This window comes from Stegostoma tigrinum, chromosome 1, assembly GCF_030684315.1.
Source record: "Stegostoma tigrinum isolate sSteTig4 chromosome 1, sSteTig4.hap1, whole genome shotgun sequence".
Lineage (NCBI taxonomy): Eukaryota > Metazoa > Chordata > Chondrichthyes > Orectolobiformes > Stegostomatidae > Stegostoma > Stegostoma tigrinum.
The window spans coordinates 179,801,401-179,821,663 of record NC_081354.1 but is presented as its reverse complement, the minus strand read 5'-3'; the positions used below and the strand labels follow the sequence as shown (position 1 = coordinate 179,821,663).

The 20,263-nt window shown below is 44.2% G+C and overlaps 1 protein-coding gene across 4 annotated transcripts in view; it reads left to right on the top strand.

The window, feature by feature from the left end:
- The window catches only part of LOC125454935 (putative pre-mRNA-splicing factor ATP-dependent RNA helicase DHX32), a 106,498-nt gene that overhangs the window by 65,479 nt on the left and 20,756 nt on the right, over positions 1–20,263 (top strand). For 3 of the 4 annotated variants that reach the window (XM_059650423.1, XM_059650426.1, XM_059650421.1), the window contains 2 exons: positions 9,260–9,415; positions 17,889–18,080. In XM_059650423.1, coding sequence (XP_059506406.1) covers positions 9,260–9,415; positions 17,889–18,080 — 348 coding nt within the window. The remainder of the gene's footprint in view (positions 1–9,259; positions 9,416–17,888; positions 18,081–20,263) is intronic. The other variant, XM_059650427.1, reaches the window with a different exon arrangement.

Sequence of the window (20,263 nt, the reverse complement as noted above, 5' to 3'; positions counted from 1 at the left end):
TAATCTTAGCTGGTGTACCAGTGAAATTCTCATTCATTCATGCCTTGGTCTTGCCACGCATTTGTTATCTCACGCCTGCACAGTTTTTTTTTCCATCCTCCGTTGACCTGAGTTATGCAAAAGCTTTGTAGCCTTTGTTAATTTGAAACATATTCCACTTCCCTATCACCCCTTGGGCTTGGTAACTTACATCTAGTTTACAGTCAAACGAGAAACTTGATTATAAAATGCCCTTCCTTTGTTTTCAAAGACTGTAGTAGCCTCACATCTCTCTACCTCTCATCTCCTCCGGGGCTAGGTATCTAGACTCCGCTGGTTTAGCCTTAACTTTTAATTGGTTCACCATCTATGGCCGTGCCTGCAGCTGTGTTGACCCTAATCTGTCTAATTTCTGAGTTTCACTATTGCTGTTGGTTCATGTGTCAAAACTTCTGGTCATCTGCCTGAATATTGCTTTCCTGTAGTTTTAGTTTTGCCCTATAATCTTTCTAAGAAGAATGTATTAAGTTAGAAGGTGCTGTATAAACGTAAGTTGTGTACAGAGAAATAACGTGCCAATATCTTCAGCTTTGAAATTGTAAAGTAAACTCTTCAATTTTGTTAGGGTTCTAGCTTGATGATACTGTGAAGCAGTTGTGTCCCAGAATGATATCTGCCCTAACAAACTGACCTAATTGGATATAGAACAATCTGAAAGTTCTTAGAGTAAATCCATGTCCCTGAGCAGTTCCTCAAAATGATTACTTTACAGTGATTCAAATCCAGGGAAATTAGCCGTCCATGTCAACTCCTCCTGCATTCAACAAAGCTGATTTTTCCCAATCCTTTCCTCTGAAAAGTGAAGTTGTCTTCCATGTATTCCCACAAAGCCCAGTTTTTTAATAAGCTGCAGATTTCCAGCTTAGCATTCCTGCTCTGGAAGTAACATCAGCCACATTATTCCACTGAGGTTATTGCGATTTCCCTGAACTGCTCTGCACTAACACTATGAGCAAGCATTCTAAAACCCGAACAATAAAAATGATATTTGGACTGGATTTGAGAGGGAACTTGCCTGCTGTTCTGATACCATATACTAATCAAAAGTAGATACATTCAAGAGATTGGAAGTAGTGAGTCCGGTGCCACCAGTGCAGGCCAATAGTTTTCAAGTCCCAGACATATCAGAAAAGCAGTCTGCTTGCCATCACCTGCATTTCAATCGTTTTAGTAATCTGAGCGCCTTGTTTCTGTTCCTTAAGAACTTTTGGCTTGCGTTCAAAAATCCACCAAGACAGTTCTTCTGACTGACGGCAGTGTTCCAGGTGGTGTGGGGCTGTCGGAAATCCAGGACATTTTGCACAGAACGATTTCTCTGATTAGGTTTTGAAAAGTGAACGAGGCACCTGGTGATGGTCATACATGCAAGCATAACCGTAAGCTACAACAGTAAGTCAGAGACCAAGAATGCTGAAGAGAGTAACTCCCTTTTTGGCTCCATTGTGATTGTACAGTATCTACAAGAGACAAGTCAGGAACTTGATGCATACCCTCCACTTGATTTGGTGGGTGAAACTCCAGTAACATTCAAAAGGGTCAATGCTATCCAGGATGCCCTATTCACACCATTGTCAGCATACACTCACTTCACCACCAGTACACAGACTGGCAGTAGTGTGTCCCATTGACATAATGCACTGCAAGGCTCCTTCAAGTGCCCCTTGCACACTGCAATCACTGCGATCAGTTTGAAGGACAAAGATAGCAGATACGCAGAAACATAGTCACCCACAAGTTCTCTTCAAAGCCATTCGCCTATCTGACTTGGACACATTTTGTTGTTCCTTCACCACAGCTTAATTCCGGAATGTTTTTGTAACGACACTGCATGTGTCCCTCCTCCCTGGGCTGCAGCAGTTCAAGAAAGCAGCTCACCACCACCTCCTCCTCCAGATAAAATGGGAATGGATAATAAATGCTGGCTGAACCAGTGAAGCCCACATATCATGAATGACTTTAAAAAAAATCATGTAGATGGGTGCAATATGTCAAGTATGAAATCCATAAATTGTGTCAGTGTGCCAAGTTCCATATTGTAAGTTCAATTTAAATTTGACATTCAGCAGAACACTTTGAGTGCCTCGCAATTGTACAAGGATAGAAAATGAAATTGGAACGAATTAATGAGCGTCCCTTTGTGACTGACATTCAACATTTCTACATCGCATTGCCTTACTTTCCAACTTTCCTATTTTGCTTTATCCGATCATGTTTTCTGGATGTTGCAGCCATTGTCTACATATTTGAGCCTCACCACTTTTTAGTATGATGCATTGTCGTCTCTACGGGTACTACTGCAGAAGGAGCACCACCTCCAATAGTCTGTTTCACACCTGCCATCAAATAAGTGGTCCCATATTCAAGTTGCTACTTTCTCTGTTTACACAGAAGAAATTCTGGACTTATGTAGAAGGAAGCTGAGCTGGCTTTATAGGAGTTCCCATCATTCATTGCACACAAAATTGAACAACAAGGACAAAGAATCATAGAAGCATACAGTCCAGAAGAAACCCATTAGCCCATCAAGAATGCACCAACAAAAACTACTGTAAAATCTGCACCCATCTCACTTTATGATATTTCAAATGTTCATCCAAGTACAGGTAGCCCTGTAATGCAATAGTCGCAGTCATGCGGTCATTGCCTTAGAGAAAATCACGCTTTACAAAACCGTCTTAGAAAAGCACATTATAGGGAAATCGCTGTAGAAAGTCGCTATACGTGTACAGCAGAAAATTTACATTTTCCAAGCGGTGTCCACTATTTCTCAAAGTGTGGAGCTGGACGAGCACAGCAGGCCAAGCAGCATCTTCGGAGTGCAAAAGCTGACGTTTCGGGCCTAGACCCTTCATCAGAAAAGTGGGGTGGGGAGAGGATTCTGAAATAAATAGGGAGAGGGGGGAGGCGGACCGAAGATGGATAGGTGGAGAGGAGAGTATAGGTGGGGAGGCAGGGAGGGGATAAGTCAGTCTGGGGAGGACAGACAGGTCAAGAGGCCGGGATGAGGTTAGTAGGTAGGAAATGGAGGTGCGGTTTGAGGTGGGAGGAGGGGATAGGTGAGAGGAAGACCAGGTTAGGGAGGTGGGGATGAGCTGGGTTGGTTTTGGGATGCAGTGGGGGGAAGGGAGATTTTGAAGCTGGTGAAATCCACATTGGGAACCCTGCAACCCAGTGGTATCAATGTGGATTTCACCAGCTTCAAAATCTCTCTTCCCCCACTGCATCCCAAAACCAGCCCAGCTCGTCCCTGCCCGCCTAACCTGTTCTTCCTCTCATCTATCTCTCCCCCGCCCCCCCCCCCCCCCCCCCCACCTCAAGCTGCACCTCCATTTCCTACCTACTAACCTCATCCCGTCCCTTTGACGTGTCCGTCCTCCCCAGGCTGACCTATCCTCTCCCAACCTAAACTCCTCCGTGCCAGGCAACATCTTGGTGAACCTCCTCTGCAGCCCCTCCAGTGCAATCTGATCTCTCCTGTAGCCTGGTTACCAGAACTGTTCACAGTACTCCAGCTGTGGCCTAATCAAAGTCCAATGCAGTTTCAACATAAACTCCTCGTTTCTTATCTACTATTTTTTTAAAAGAAATTCTTGGATTTATGTAGTACTTCCCTCAGCCATTGGCGCCGTAAGTGGCAACTTCAAAACTTCGAGCCATAGAGTTGCACAACTTGGAAACAGACCCTTTGATCCAACTCTTCCATGCTGACCAGTTGTCAGTATTTATCCCACACTCCTCTAAACCCTTCCAATTCATACACCCAACCAGATGCCTTTTAAATGTTTTTACTGTACTCATTTGACAATATAAGTAATAAAAGTAATTCTAATTCATTGCATATCTCAAAACATTTTACTGTTGTAAAATAGGAAATATTCAGTTTTCAGAAATACTGGCAATAGCTCAACAATTGGAGCCCACATATCCCTTTAAAGTTTTTGTGATAGTACTTTAAGCACAGCCGGATATTAGAATATACCACCTACTTAGTAAGCATTTTCTCAGGAGCTGAGCAAGTGTGTATTGGAAAATAGCCATGGTCAACTCTCTTTGCTACTTCCCTGTTCCGCACCTACACAGGCCCCAAACCCCACCTCTTCCTCCGGTACATTGATGACTGTATCGGCGCCGCCTCTTGCTCCCCAGAGGAGCTCGAACAGTTCATCCACTTCACCAACACCTTCCACCCCAACCTTCAGTTCACCTGGGCCATCTCCAGCACATCCCTCACCTTCCTGGACCTCTTAGTCTCCATCTCAGGCAACCAGCTTGTAACTGATGTCCATTTCAAGCCCACCGACTCCCACAGCTACCCAGAATACACCACCTCCCACCCACCCTCCTGCAAAAATTCCATCCCCTATTCCCAATTCCTCCGCCTCCGCCGCATCTGCTCCCACGATAAGACATTCCACTCCCGCACATCCCAGATGTCCAAGTTCTTTCAGGACCGCAACTTTCCCCCCACGGTGATCGAGAACGCCCTTGACTGCGTCTCCCGCATTTCCCGCGACACATCCCTCACACCCCGCCCCCGCCACAACCGCCCCAAGAGGATCCCCCTCGTTCTCTCACACCACCCTACCAACCTCCGGATACAACACATTATCCTCCGACACTTCCGCCATTTACAATCCGACCCCACCAGCCAAGACATTTTTCCATCCCCTCCCCTGTCTGCTTTCCGGAGAGACCACTCTCTCCGTGACTCCCTTGTTCGCTCCACACTGCCCTCCAACCCCACCACACCCGGCACCTTCCCCTGCAACCGCAGGAAATGCTACACTTGTCCCCACACCTCCTCCCTCACCCCCATCCCAGGCCCCAAGATGACATTCCACATTAAGCAGAGGTTCACCTGCACATCTGCCAATGTGGTATACTGCATCCACTGTACCCGGTGCGGCTTCCTCTACATTGGGGAAACCAAGCGGAGGCTTGGGGACCGTTTTGCAGAACACCTCCGCTCAGTTCGCAACAAACAACTGCACCTCCCAGTCGCAAACCATTTCCACTCCCCCTCCCATTCTCTTGATGACATGTCCATCATGGGCCTCCTGCACTGCCACAATGATGCCACCCGAAGGTTGCAGGAACAGCAACTCGTGTTCCGCCTGGGAACCCTGCAGCCACATGGTATCAATGTGGACTTCACCAGTTTCAAAATCTCCCCTTCCCCTACTGCATCCCTAAACCAGCCCAGTTCATCCCCTCCCCCCACTGCACCACACAACCAGCCCAGCTCTTCTCTCCCCCCCCCCCACCCCCCCCCCCACCCCCCCCCCACCCAATGCATCCCAAAACCAGTCCAGCCTGTCTCTGCCTCCCTAACCGGTTCTTCCTCTCACCCATCCCTTCCTCCCACCCCAAGCCGCACCCCCCGCTACCTACTAACCTCATCCCACCTCCTTGACCTGTCCGTCTTCCCTGGACTGACCTATCCCCTCCCTACCTCCCCACCTACACTCTCTCCACCTATCTTCTTTACTCTCCATCTTCGGTCCGCCTCCCCCTCTCTCCCTATTTATTCCAGTTCCCTCCCCCCATCCCCCTCTCTGATGAAGGGTCTAGGCCCGAAACGTCAGCTTTTGTGCTCCTGAGATGCTGCTTGGCCTGCTGTGTTCATCCAGCCTCACATTTTATTATCTTGGAATCTCCAGCACCTGCAGTTCCCATTATCTCTTTGCTACTTGTTGCCTCTGACAGACATCTTTTATGAACCTTATGGTTTTTTTCCCTTCAAAGCCTGTGGCTATAATATTGTGCTTGTACTCATGACATGACCTGACATGCATTCTTGATGGTGTGCTTGAACAGAGCTGGCAGCTTTGGATGCATAGTTCCCAATGCTGTGCAAAACCTCTAAAGAAGAGTCGCTGGACCCGAAACTTAAGTCTGCTTTCTCATAACCGATACTGCCAGACTTGCTGAGTTTTTGCACAATTTCTTTTTTAGCTTTTGCATTCCAAGACTTGTTCCACATCTTGGCTTTTCTGTAGACTAATAGATGGAAGTTGATTGTTATACGTAGACATTTTCTTGTCATTGTGTCACAAGACGCTCAGCATGGTAGAAGATTAACATTACGGATCTCAGCTCATGCTCCTACGTACAATGTGTGCTGAATGGTCTTGTTTCAGATTCTTTTGTTTCATTGAAAGAAAGCCATAAAAAACACTTACGAATTTCCTAATCCTGAGGCTGGAGGGTAGTGTTCGAAATATAAAGTTGGTTGAATGTTTACCACAGCTTCATAAGACATTCATGTCTTTCATCAGCCAATGTCTTATCTGTGAGAATATCCTCTCAGACTTACGGAAAGATTATTTTTACAAAGATTGGCTCTGTAAGAAAATCAATTGTTTCCATTTTTAAAATTTTGCAACAAATAAGCAGTTTTGAAAATTGGCTGTCTATTGTTTAATTGATTTTTCTTTTAATCAAATTTAAAGATACTATTTTCAGTTAATGGTTCAGATTCACTTGTGCTAATGTGATAATTGGGAAGAAAGGAGTGAAGTTCTTTCATAGCCTGAGGTACAATAAAAATTGTCTGTGCTTCATTCATTATTAAATAGGTTAATAATTATATTCATTAATAATTAAATAGGAATGCGACCAAGTTCTCTACTGGGCAAAAATGTCAAATGCGCTCAAATTGAGAGTTTAATCCCAACACAAATTACACAACTGAACTCTGTAAATTTGGTAACTAATTTTTTTGAGCTAGCACCAGATAAAAACATCTGTTACTGTAATCTGCCAAATTGCCTTAAAGAGCCAACTGGTTCACTAATTCCCTTGTGTGACAGGAACTTGCAATCCCAAATCACCTTATCTCGCATGTGACTGCAGCCCCACACTATATCCAGTTCAGAGCAATCCCACAAATCACAGGGTCAGGCCAACTCAGAATAAGACATGAATGCAGCTGGAGGAAACATTTTTAATTTCGAAAATATCTTTTAGAAAGAAAGCTATTCTGGAGTTGTTTTGAATATCAGGGAAGTGGCAAGGCAGAGGTGCTCTTGAAATATGTGTACCAGCTTCCTTTGGCAAAGCAAATACTGCTGCCTGGACTCCACACTAATGGCAATGTGGTTGACTCTCAATTGCCCTCTGAAGTAGCCTGGCCATCTATGCAGTTTAAGGGCAGTTTGGGATGAGTAACAAATTTGGCCATTCCATCCTGTGCAAGAATAGAGTTCTGGCAAGATGTTGAGGAATCTGACAATAGCATTCACAGCAGATGTGACCCCATTGCAAAATCTGACATCATTGGTCTCACCTGTTAGTGGTAGGAAATTATTTCCCACAAGGAGACAGCTCTCAGAGGAAATTAGAGTCCTAATCAAATGAGACGACTTAATAGATGTTTTAAGATGTATGTTTGCAGGTCAATGGCACATGAAATTTAATTTGAACAAATACAAAATACTGTCCATAGGATGAATGAGTAAGACATTGACAGGATGCAGAGATGGGCTGAGAGGTGGCAGATGGAGTTCAACCTGGATAAATGCGAGGTGATGCATTTTGGAAGGTCGAATTTGAAAGCTGAGTACAGGATTAAGGATAGGATTCTTGGCAGTGTGGAGGAACAGAGGGATCTTGGTGTGCAGATACACAGATCCCTTAAAATGGCCACCCAAGTGGACAGGGTTGTTAAGAAAGCATATGGTGTTTTGGCTTTCATTAACAGGGGGATTGAGTTTAAGAGTCGTGAGATCTTGTTGCAGCTCTATAAAACTTTGGTTAGACCGCACTTGGAATACTGCGTCCAGTTCTGGTCGCCCTATTATAGGAAAGATGTGGATGCTTTGGAGAGGGTTCGGAGGAGGTTTACCAGGATGCTGCCTGGACTGGAGGGCTTATCTTGTGAAGAGAGGTTGACTGAGCTTGGTCTCTTTTCATTGGAGAAAAGGAGGAGGAGAGGGGACCTAATTGAGGTATACAAGATAATGAGAGGCATAGATAGAGTTGATAGCCAGAGACTATTTCCCAGGGCAGAAATGGCTAGCACGAGCGGTCATAGTTTTAAGCTGGTTGGAGGAAAGTATAGAGGGGATGTCAGAGGCGGGTTCTTCTCACAGAGTTGTGAGAGCATGGAATGCGTTGCCAGCAGCAGTTGTGGAAGCAAGGTCATTGGGGTCATTTAAGAGGCTGCTGGACATGCATATGGTCACAGAAATTTGAGGGTGCATACATGAGGATCAGTGGTCGGCACAACATTGTGGGCTGAAGGGCCTGTTCTGTGCTGTACTGTTCTATGTTCTATGTTCTAAATATGCCTGCACTCCTAGATGATATTAATGAAGTGGACAGAGAATTTGAAATCTTCGAGCCACTGCTACCTACAATTTGAGGTGGGAGGAGGGGATAGGTGAGAGGAAGAACAGGTTAGGGAGGCGGAGATGAGCTGGGCTGGTTTTGGGATGCAGTAGGGGGAGGGGATATGTTCACCTGCACATCCGCCAATGTGGTATGCTGCATCTGCTGTACCTGTTGTGGCTCTCTCTACATTGGGGAAATCAAGTGAAGGCTGGGACCGCTTTGCAGAACACCTACGTTCGGTTCGCAATAAACAACTGCACCTCCCAGTCGCAAACCATTTTAACTCCCCCTCCCATTCCTTAGACGACATGTCCATCCTGGGCCTCCTGCAGTGCCATACTGATGCCAACTGAAGGTTGCAGGAACAGCAACTCATATTCCGCTTGGGAACCCTGCAGCCCAATGGGGTCAATGTAGATTTCACAAGCTTCAAAATCCCGCCCCCCCCAACAGCATCCCAAAACCAGCCCAGATCATCCCCCCCCCACAACCTGTTCTTCCTCACACTTCAAGCTGCGCCTCCATTTCCTATCTACTAACCTCAACCCGCCCCCTTGACCTGTCTGTCCTCCCCGGACTGACCTATCCCCTCCCTACCTCCCCACCCATACTCTCCTCTCCGCCTATCTTCTCCTCCATCCATCTTCGATGTGCCTCCCCCTCTCTCCCTATTTATTTCAGAATCCTCTCCCCATCCCCTTTTCTGATGAAGGGTCTCGGCCCGAAATGTCAGCTTTTGTGCTCCTGAGATGCTGTTAGGCCTGCTGTGTTCATCCAGCTCCACACTCTGTTATCTCGGATTCTCCAGCATCTGCAGTTCCCATTATCTCTGATCATAGGTTTTTAAGGGAGTTGTTTAACACGGTATACTTTCTTTTTTCTACAGGGAAATGCTTCCGCTTGTACTCCGAAGCGTTTCATAATGAGATGCCGGAAGTTTCACCACCTCGAGTGTCTGAAACAAATCTCAGCCACCTTGTGCTTCTGCTGAAGAGGCTGGATATTGCAGATATGGGACAATGTGACTTTTTGGATAGGCCAGGTAAAAACAACAAAAACAGTATGTGCGGTCGGCATGTTGGTCTGGCACTCAAATAGAATTTCCAGCTGTTTCCAACTGGTTGCAGACAATTATTGAAGTGCACTTTGTTACTGAGTCCTCATTTTTTCTGTATTTTCTGTAAAACTTTAGAATGTAGGAGCGAGCATAGTCAATCTTGTTCCACCATTAAATATAATCACAGCTGATCTCCTACCTTAGCTCCACCTTCACGTAATACTCTTAAGTTTTAATTTACATAGTCTGTTGATCTTGCCTTAGAGTCATTGGGCCTTAGAGTCATACAACATGGAAGAAGACTGTTTGGTCCAACCAGTCTGTGGTGAACATAATCCCAAACTAAACTCATCCCACTTGCCTGCTCCTGTCCCATAATCTCTCCAAACCTTTCTTACTCCTTTAGATGTTGTAATTGTACCTGCATCCACCACTTCCTCAGGACTTTCGTTCCCAACGCGACCTACTCTCTGGGTAAAACGTTTGCCTGTTGTCTTTTTTAAGGTGAAAATAGAGAGATTTCAAAATGTGACCCCTGGTCTTGAGATTCCCCATCCCGGGGAAAAGATATCTACCATCAACTCTCCGAAAACCTCTCGTTATTTTATTAACTTCTATCATGTCACCTCTCAACCTCCTACTCCAGAGAAAAGAGTCCCAGCCTATCCAGCCTTTCCTTGTAACTCAAACCTTCCATACCTGGTGGTGTCCTGGTAAATCTCTTGTGAACCCTCTCCAGCTTGACAATATCCTTCTTATAACTGGGTGACCAGAACTGGACGCAGTATTCCAGAAGAGACCTCACCAATGTCTTGTACAGATTGAATATAATACTCCAACTTCTGTACTCAGAGGACTGAATGATGAAGGCAAGTGTGCTTTTTTAACCGTCCTGAATGTATGTAATGGAACTTTAAAGAATTATGTACCTGCAGCCCTAAGTCCCTCTATTCTACAACACTACCCAAGGCCCTACCATTAATTGAATAAGCCCTACCCTTCACAGATTTAACAAAAAATTGGCTTGATGACTGAGTGCACTGAGTAGTAGGAGATAGTTGTTCTCACTCGTCACTGATGCTCTAGGATCACTGCTTGTCTATTTGTCTTTTTGTGCAGAATCCAAGTCATTTACAGAAAGTGTTGTGGAGTAAGATTTATGCAGAGAAACATGAAATAATCCATTTTGTTACGAAAAGTGCAGAATGAAGAACCTCCACTGTTTAATATAGTGATAAAATGATTTATGCCCGATAAGGGTAATGACTATCATAGAATCCCTTTAGTGTGGAAGCAGGCCATTCGGCTTAATAGAGTCCACACCAGCCCTCACCATCATTTGACATCAGGAGCTACTTGTTAAGATCTGGAGTGCCTGCCTGAGAATTTGGTGAAGGTGGGGCCAGTTAAGTCTTTCAAAATGGAATTGGATTATTACTTGAAAAGAGGTTTCCACAACCATGGGAAAAAGGGCAGAGGTGTAACATGAGGTAGATTGGTTCTTCCGAGGGCTAGCACAAAGGCAGATGGCATCCGGTGAATTCTCTGCTTACTGTTAATTAAATGACTGTACGCTACTCTGAAGAACTCCCTTTCACAACGTCTCCTTTCACCTGAGGCATGGTGACCTTTTGATTAAATCACTACGTGTCATCTCTCTCTCATGAGAGAGCGATCCTATCGTCTGGTAAGACTATGGTGACTTTGCCTGTGCACACCTGCTGTTAGATGTAATTCTGCAACTGGGCAACACTTGCTGAACAATCCTTTGTGCCCGAATAGTTTCACTAACAGACAACTAAGAATAATCAGTTGCGAGCATGATATGGTTCACTTGTTCTTGCTAGAAGTGTGGAAAGTTGTAGTTCCATGTTGCTTTCACCTTGCCATTGCCTGAGCAAATCAGAGTTGACTTGATAACCATTCCAACATTCTTTTGTACGGTAGTTAACAGGTGGTCCCCAGGTTGCTAATGAATTCCTTTCTGGAGTCTGTTTACAAATTGATGGTTTCGACTTGCATTCAAAATACAGAACAAAGAAACCAAATATTCAGGGGTATAGTTAGAGTTAATGTTAGATGTCTTTTCCGTATGGGGGATTTCAAGACTAGGGGGAACATTTTTAAGGTGCGAAAAGAAAGATTTTAAAAAAGACACTGGGGGCAAATTTTTTACACGAAGCGTGGCTCGTAAGTGGAATGAGCTGCCAGAGGAGGTGGTGGATGCTGGTACCTTTGCAACATTTAAAAGACATTTGGATAACATAGAACATAGAACAATACAGCGCAGAACAGGCCCTTCGGCCCTCGATGTTGTGCCGACCTGTGAACTAATCTAAGCCCCTCCCCCTACACTGTCCCATCATTATCCATCTGCTTATCCAAGGACTGTTTAAATGCCCCAAATGTGGCTGAGTTAACTACATTGGCAGGCAGGGCGTTCCACGCCCTTACCACTCTCCGAGTAAAGAACCTGCATCTGACATCTAACACCCCTCAATTTGTAGCTATGCTCCCTTGTACAAGCTGAAGTCATCTTCCTCGGAAAAAGTCTCTCACTTTCCACCCTATCTAATCCTCTGATCATCTAGTACATGAATAGGAAAAGTTTAGAGGGATATGGGCGAGGAGCAGGCACGTGGGACTAGTTTAGCGTGGAATCATGGTCAACATAGACTTTTTTGGTCTAAGGGGTCTGTTGTGCGGTGTGTCTCTATAATTCTATAAGCCATTTATAAGCATAGGAGGAGTTCGTATGTAGAACCTTCAAAGTTGCACCCCTGTATAAGATTGCACTCATAATGATGAGCGTTTATAAGTCAAATGTTCATAAATCTGGGACCCCTGTAAATTGCTGTGACAATTTGAAATTTATTGGATTCACATTTCACCATCTGCCATGGTCAGATTTGAATACATGTCATTAACTGGGCCTCTAGATTTTTGTTTCATTTATTTACTTGTGGGGTCTGTCACCACCGCCTGGCCCCCAGATACTGAATAGGAAAGATGTTGAGGCCATAGAGATACTAAAAAGATTTAGTGAGAGCTTGCCAGTAATAAGGTGCTATTATTGAGGATGAGGACGACAGAAATTCTGGCTAAAGTGCAGAAAATTCAGGTTGGTAATAGAGAATTCCAATGCGATTGGGAAAAATCAAATCCTGTGTTCAGTGAGTTGATAACTAGAGCACATCAATTCAGGATCTTCACCAGAAGAGCAAGGAGTCAAATGAGAAGTTTTTGATGTGTAAGTTCGTCAAAAATGAAATTGGTTGACAGAGGCAAAATTTGTAATAACTTTGAAAAGGAAGGCTGTTAAACGTTTTGGAGGAAAGGAAAGGATGTCGGAAAATGGACTATCTGGTTAACAGTATTAGATTTTATGATAATACAAATCATTTGAGCAAGTAAAGGCTTAATATGCCAAGAGTACTGAGAGTAGCTTGCATCCCATTGTTGGAGGAAAGATGTACTGTTTTGGAGGCAGCCCCGAAAACATTCACTAGATTAATCTCGTGCATGAAAAGGGTTTTCTTATGAAACAATGTTAATTAGGACAAAGAACAAAGAAAACTACAGCATCGGAACATGCCCTTCGGCCCTCCAAGCCTGTGCCGATCCAGATCCTCTATCTAAACCTGTCGACTATTTTCCAAGGATCTGTATCCCTCTGCTCCCTGCCCATTCGTATATCCATCTAGATACGTTTTAACACTATGGTCCCCGCCTCTACCACCTCCGCTGGCAATGTGTTCAAGGCACCACCACTCTCCTGAGTCAAGAACTTTCCATGCACATCTCCCTTAAACTTTTCCCCTCTCTCCTTGAAATCGTGACCCCGAGCAATTGAGTCCGCCACTCTGGGCGGGGTGGGGGGGCTGGGGTGGGGTGCCGGTGGGCTGGGGAGCGCGGAAGCTTCTTGCTATCTGCCCTGTCTCTCTATCTCATGATTTTTGTAGACCTCAATCAGGTCCCCCCTCAACCTCAGTCTTTCTAATGTAAATAATCCTCATCTACTCAACCTCTCCATAGCTAGTGCCCTCCATACCAAACGATATCCTGGTGAACCTCCTCTGCACCTTCTCCAAAGCATCCACATTAAAGAACAAAGAAAATTTACAGCACAGGCACAGGCCCTTCGGCCCTCCAAGCCTGCACCGATCGAGATCCTCTGTCTAAACCTGTCATCTATTTTCTAAGGGTCTGTATCCCTTTGCTCCCTGCCCATCCATGTACCTGTCCAGATACATCTTAAAAGACACTATCGTTAAAAGACACTATAGTTCTTTGAGAAGGTGACCAGTTCTTTGAGAAGGTGACCAAACAGGTAGATGAGAGTAAACCGGTTGATGTGGTGTATATGGATTTCAGCAAGGCTTTCAATAAGGTTCCCCACAATAGGCTATTGTACAAAATGCGGAGGAATGGAATTGTGGGAGATATAGCAGTTTGGATCAGAAATTGGCTTGCTGAAAGAAGACAGAGGGTGGTAGTTGATGGGAAATGTTCATCCTGGAGACCAGTTACCAGTGGTGTACCGCAAGGGTCGGTGTTGGGTCCACTGCTGTTTGTCATTTTTATAAATGACCTGGATGAGGGCAGAGAAGGATGGGTTAGTAAATTTGCAGACAACACTCAGGTCGGTGGAGTTGTGGATAATGACGAAGGATGCTGTAGGTTGCAGAGAGACATAGATAAGCTGCACAGCTGGGCTGAGAGGTGGCAAATGGAGTTTAATGCAGACAAGTGTGAGGTGATGCACTTTGGTAGGTGTAACCGGAAGGCAAAGTGCTGGGCTAATGGTAAGATTCTTGGTAGTGTAGATGAGCAGAGAGATCTCGGTGTCCTTGAACACAGATCCTTGAAAGTTGCCACCCAGGTTGACAGGGCTGTTAAGAAGGCATACAGTGTTTTAGCTTTGATTAATAGAGGGATCGAGTTCCGGAACCAAGAGGTTATGGTGAAGCTGTACAAAACTCTGGTGCGGCCGCACTTGGAGTATTGCGTACCGTTCTGGTCACCGCATTATAAGAAGGATGTGGAAGCTTTGGAAAGGGTACAGAGGAGAGTTACTAGGATGTTGCCTGGTATGGAGGGAAGGTCTTACGAGGAAAGGCTGAGGGACTTGAGGCTGTTTTCATTAGAGAGAAGAAGGTTGAGAGGTGACTTAATTGAGACATATAAAATAATCAGAGGGTTAGATAGGGTGGATAGGGAGAGCCTTTTTCCTAGGATGGTGACGGCGAGCACGAGGGGGCATAGCTTTAAATTGAGGGGTGAAAGATATAGGACAGATGTCAGAGGTAGTTTCTTTACTCGGAGAGTAGTAAGGGAATGGAACGCTTTACCTGCAACGGTAGTAGATTCGCCAACTTTAGGTACATTTAAATCGTCATTGGATAAGCATATGGAAGTACATGGAATAGTGTAGGTTAGATGGGCTTGAGATCGGTATGACAGGTCGGCACAACATCGAGGGCCGAAGGGCCTGTACTGTGCTGTAATGTTCTATGTTCTGTGTCTACCACCTCCGCTGGCAACGTGCTCCAGGCACTCACCACCCTCCACGTAAAGAACTTTCCACGCATATCTCCCATAAACTTTCCTACTCTCACTTTGAACTCCTGACCCCTTGTAATTGAGTCCCCCACTCTGAGAAAAAGCTTCTGGCTATCCACCTTGTCTATACCCCTTATGATTTTATAGACCTCAATCAGGTCCCCCTTCAATCTCCGTCTTTCTAATGAAAATAATCCTAAAACAATCCTAATCAACTCAACCTTTCTTCATGGCTAGTGCCTCCATACCAGGCAACATCCTGGTGAACCTCCTGTGCACCCTCTCCAAAGCATCCACATCCTTTTGGTAATATGGTGACCAGAACTGTACGCAGTACTCTAAATGTGGCCGAACCAAAGCCTTATACAACTGTAGCATAATTTGACAATTCTTGTACTCAATACCCAGTCCTATTTAAGGAAAGCATGCCGTATGCCGCCTTGACCACTCTGTTGATCTGCGTTGCCACCTTCAGGGTACAATGGACCTGAACACCCAGATCTCTCTGTACATCAATTTTCCCCAGGACTTTTCCATTTACTGTGTAGTTTGCTCTTGAAAATTAGATCTTCCAAAATGCACCACCTCGTATTTGCCCGGATTGATCTCCATCTGTCACTTATCTGCCCAACTCTCCAATCTATCTATATTCTGCCGTAATCTCTGACAGTCCCCTTCACGATCTGCTACTCCACCAATCTTTGTCATCCTTTTGCTAATGTGGCAACCAGAACTGTACGCAGTATTCCAAATGTGGTCAAACCGAAGTCTCAAACAAATGTAACATGACCTGCTAACTCTTGTACTCGATACCCTGTCTGATGAATGAAAGCATGCTGTATGTCTTCTTGACCACTGTATCGATCTGCGTTGCCATCTTCAGGGAACAATGGACATGAACTCCCAGATCTCTCTGTGCATCAAGGTTGGGCCTGTACTCATTGTCACTCACGAAGAATGGGAAGTGAATTTATTGCAGTATATAATCTTAGGTGGCTTGAGGTAGAGCTTGTTCTGCTTTGAGATAGAGTCTAGGACCAGACAGCATAATTTCAGAGTAAGGGTTGTCCAATTAGGACAGAGATGAGAAGGGAGTTCTTCTCTTCTGGGGTCATACATCTTTATCACAGAGTGTTGTAGTGAAAGTTCAATTTAGCATATTCCAGGCTGAAATAGACCATTTTATTCAATAAGAGAATTAAGGATTGTGGGGGAAAAGGCAGGAACATGGAGTGAGTTGAGGATTATTAGATCAATGGCAGAACAAGCCAATGGCCTATTTTATTAATTCATGGGATTGAGGCTTGCTCGTCAGGCCAACATTTATTTTGTCCCTAATTACCGCTATGGTGACTGAGAGCGGTTTTCTTGAACTGATACCGTCCATTAGGTGTAATACACGTGCAGTGTTGTTAGAGAAAGAGTTCTGTGATTTTTGACGCAGCAACAGTGAAGGCACAGTCGTATATTTCAGAGTTTGGTGATGTTCTCATGTATCCCTGGCCCTGTCCTTCTGGGTGGCAGTGGTCATGGATATCAAGGAGCCTTGGTGAATTTCTATGTTGCATCTTGTAGATGATCCGCTGCTACTGTGTATTGGTAGTGAAGTGAATGAATGTTTGTGGATGTGTCAATCAATGGGGTGCTTTGTCCTGGCAAGTGTCAGTTTTCCTGAGTGTTGTTGGAACTACGTGCTCCAGGCACATAGTGAATATTCTGTTTCTCCCTTGACTTCTGCCTTGTCAATGTTGGACATGCTTTAGGGTATCATGGTGTGTTACTAATTATAGAATTTCTAGCCTCTGACCTGCTCTTGCAGCCATATATCTTGTGTTTATATGGGTAGGTCCGGTTTAGTTTCTGAGTATTGGTAGCCCTCAGGATGTTGTTAGAAGGGAATCAGCAGTAGTGACATCTTAAATCTTCTCTGATATTTCACTAGTTGAGTAACAAAATCTTGAGATAACTGTTCAGGTAGGTGTGATGAAACTGTTGCTGCTGAGGTAAAGGTTAAGGAGTCAGAGTTTAGATTTAAGATTGTACGATAAAGAAGCAAAGGGCAGGAAGAGAAAAATTTCCATGCAGCAAATGCTAAAGTTCTGGAGGCAAGTTCAATCGAAGCAATCAGTAGGAAATTTGATTTTTATTAAAAAGGAAAAATGCACGGGGTTATGAGGAGAAGACAGGGAAATGCAGATGCACGGCTCATTCAAAGATTCAATATGGACACAAGCATTCCATAAGAATTTCTTTTGAAACATTTCTGTGATTATTGAAATACACATTAACCCAAAAGGTCACTGTTCCACCTCGATGGCTGGCACTGTACCTTCAGTTCTCAGATGTGAATCACACATTTGTGTGTAATTTATGCTCAGCAACCATCAGTTTCAGTTTTGAGATCACCCTTCCTGCATTAAAGTTTATTAATATTTGATTTGATTTATTGTTGTCACATGTACCTAAGTGCAGTGAAAATCTTTGTTTTGCAAGAGTACAGGCAAATCATAGAAAACAAAGCAAGGCATACAAGGTTACGGCTGCACAGGAGGTGCTCAAAGCAAGAACAACATTACCAAGATCAACGTCATTTGAAGTTAGAAAGTCCATTCATCAGTCTAATGATGGCAGGGAAGAAGCTGTTCTGAAGCTGGTCAGTGTGTATATTCAAGCTTCTGTGTATCTTCTGCCTGATGGAAGAGTTTGTAGGAGAGCATTATCAGGGCAGGACGGGTCTTTGATGTTGGTAGCCTTTCTGTGGCAGTGAGAACTGTGAATGGAGTCCATGGATCGGGGATTGGCTTCCATGATGGTCTGGGCTGTGCACACAACCTTTTGTAGTTCCTTAGTAGCCTGAAAACACACTAGGTGGTAATTTCTGTCATTCTTTCCTCAGCCCCAGAAGCACTGATGCAGGCGCTGGAAGATCTAGATTACTTGGCTGCTCTGGATGACGATGGGAACTTATCAGAAGTTGGAATTATTATGTCTGAATTCCCACTAGATCCTCAACTTGCCAAAGCTCTTCTGGCATCTTGTGAATTTGATTGTGTGAATGAGATGTTAACAATTGCAGCAATGGTAATAGGTGAGAGTGATTTAAGTTGCCCCTTTCTTCAGTTTTGTCTCATCGCCTTTTCTTTATTATGGTAATCCTAATAGTAAGAGTAATAAATCTATGTACAACTCAACAATTAGTATGTTTTCATTGGTGATGAAGTGTCTTTAATTTTAAGACATTTAACTCTGAGCCGTAATGTATATTTGTCTTCAGCTGCATCAATAATGTCATCCATCAATCTACCACTCTTTACCATGCCCCAGTAGAATCACATCAGTAGTTCAATTTTTCAGTGTAATCTGAAGCTATCCTTTCATGTGAATGTTTAGGGACAACGCATTCCTCTTAGATGAATGACTACTGTGTAAGATACCCTACTGAATATGTTCTTTCAGCCATTGAAGTATTTTCTCCATTAGCTCTCATTTCTACATTTGAGATTTATCCTTTTCCGTACAAGGTATGGATTAACCTATTTTTTACAAACAGCAGCTTGCATGTACTGAACATTTAAATGAAGAAAGATGCTTTACATACGAACAAGAATAAGGTCATGGCTGATCTGATTTTAACCTAATCTCCACATTCCTGAATATTCCCAATTGATCTTTCATCCCCTTGGTAATCAAGAATCTGTCTACCTCTGTTTACACAGGAAGGAGAAAAATAGTTAGAAAAACAGTCAAAGCCATGAATAATTGATTATTAGCATTAGCAGAGAAAAATGACTATCTCAAAATTTCTTAGGATGGTATACGAAGAGGTTTGTGAATGGAATTACTCAAAATAGGACCTTGGAAGCTGGCTGTATGACAGAAGATGAAGAGGGTCTGATGGAAAAAAAAGTACAGTCAGGAGGATGCTTGATGGGATGTTGAAAAACACGATAATACTGAGGCCAAGGAATGCTTTGAGGACTTGGGTTTTAGATCCAGAGCTTCAGTAAGCAAATCTCATAAAGGATACCCTTTTATCATGTTGTATGGCAGTACCACTGTGCTAAATGTCAGAATTGGAACTGATCTAGCAGCTCAAAATTGGGTAGAAGGGCTGCTTAAGATTTAGAATCATAGAGTCCTTACAACAAGGAACCAGCCCATTCAACCCATTGGATCCACACTGACCCTCTGAGGAGCATCTCACCCAGATCAACCTCGAACCCTATCTCTATACTCTGCATTTCCCATGGCTATCCGCCTAGACAGCATATGCTTGGACACTATGGGCAATTTAACAAGGGCAACCAACCTAACCAGCGTATCTTTAGATTGTGGGAGGAAACCAGAGCACATGGAGGAAACCCACGCAGACATCGGGCGAATGCGCAGACTTCACAGTCACTGGATGGTGGAATTGAACCTGAGTCCATGGCGTTGTGAAGCAGCAGTGCTAACTACTGAGCCACCCTTGGGCATTTGTGCTCCAGAATTAATCTGTTCCTCTACCAACCTGTCCTAGTACAGATACAACACTGATATAGAATGGGAGAATTGTTCTGGTGCAGATGGAGGCCATTTCGTTCAATAACATTATAGATATCATGGAATTCATACAGTGTGGAAACAGGTCCTTAGGCCCAAAAAGTCCACGCCGACTCTCAGAGCATCCCACCCAGAACCATCCCCCTATAATCTACCTAATCTAGACATCCCTGAACACTATGGGAAATTTAGCATGGCCAATCCACCTAACCTGCCCGTCCTTGGGCTGTGGGGGAAAAACTGGAGCACCCAGAGGAAACCCACGCAAACACGCGGAGAATGTGCGAACTCCACACGGACAGTCACCCGAGGTTGGAATTGAACTCTGGTCCCTGGAACTGTGAGGCAGCAGTGCTAACCACTGAGCCACCATGCTGTCCCAAATTATGTCTGCACCAACTCTCCAAGTAAACTTTGACTTTTTGCCATTTTCCTGTCTTGTCTCCTAACACCCTACACGTTCTTTCCTTTTCAAATGATCATCTAATGTCCTTTTGAACGCTTGAATTAACCTTGCTGTATCACATTTCCAGGCAGCACATTCCAGATTCTAACTGCTTGCTATGTAAAATTGTTTTCTCGTCACATTTTGCTCATTTTGCATTCCTTTCACATAGTGTTATGTTATAGATTGTGTTCTCAATGTGAATGGTAGAACTGATTGAAGGGAGGAATTGCCTACATTTTGCACTGTTGTCCTGCATCCTTTTCACAAATGGAACAATTTGT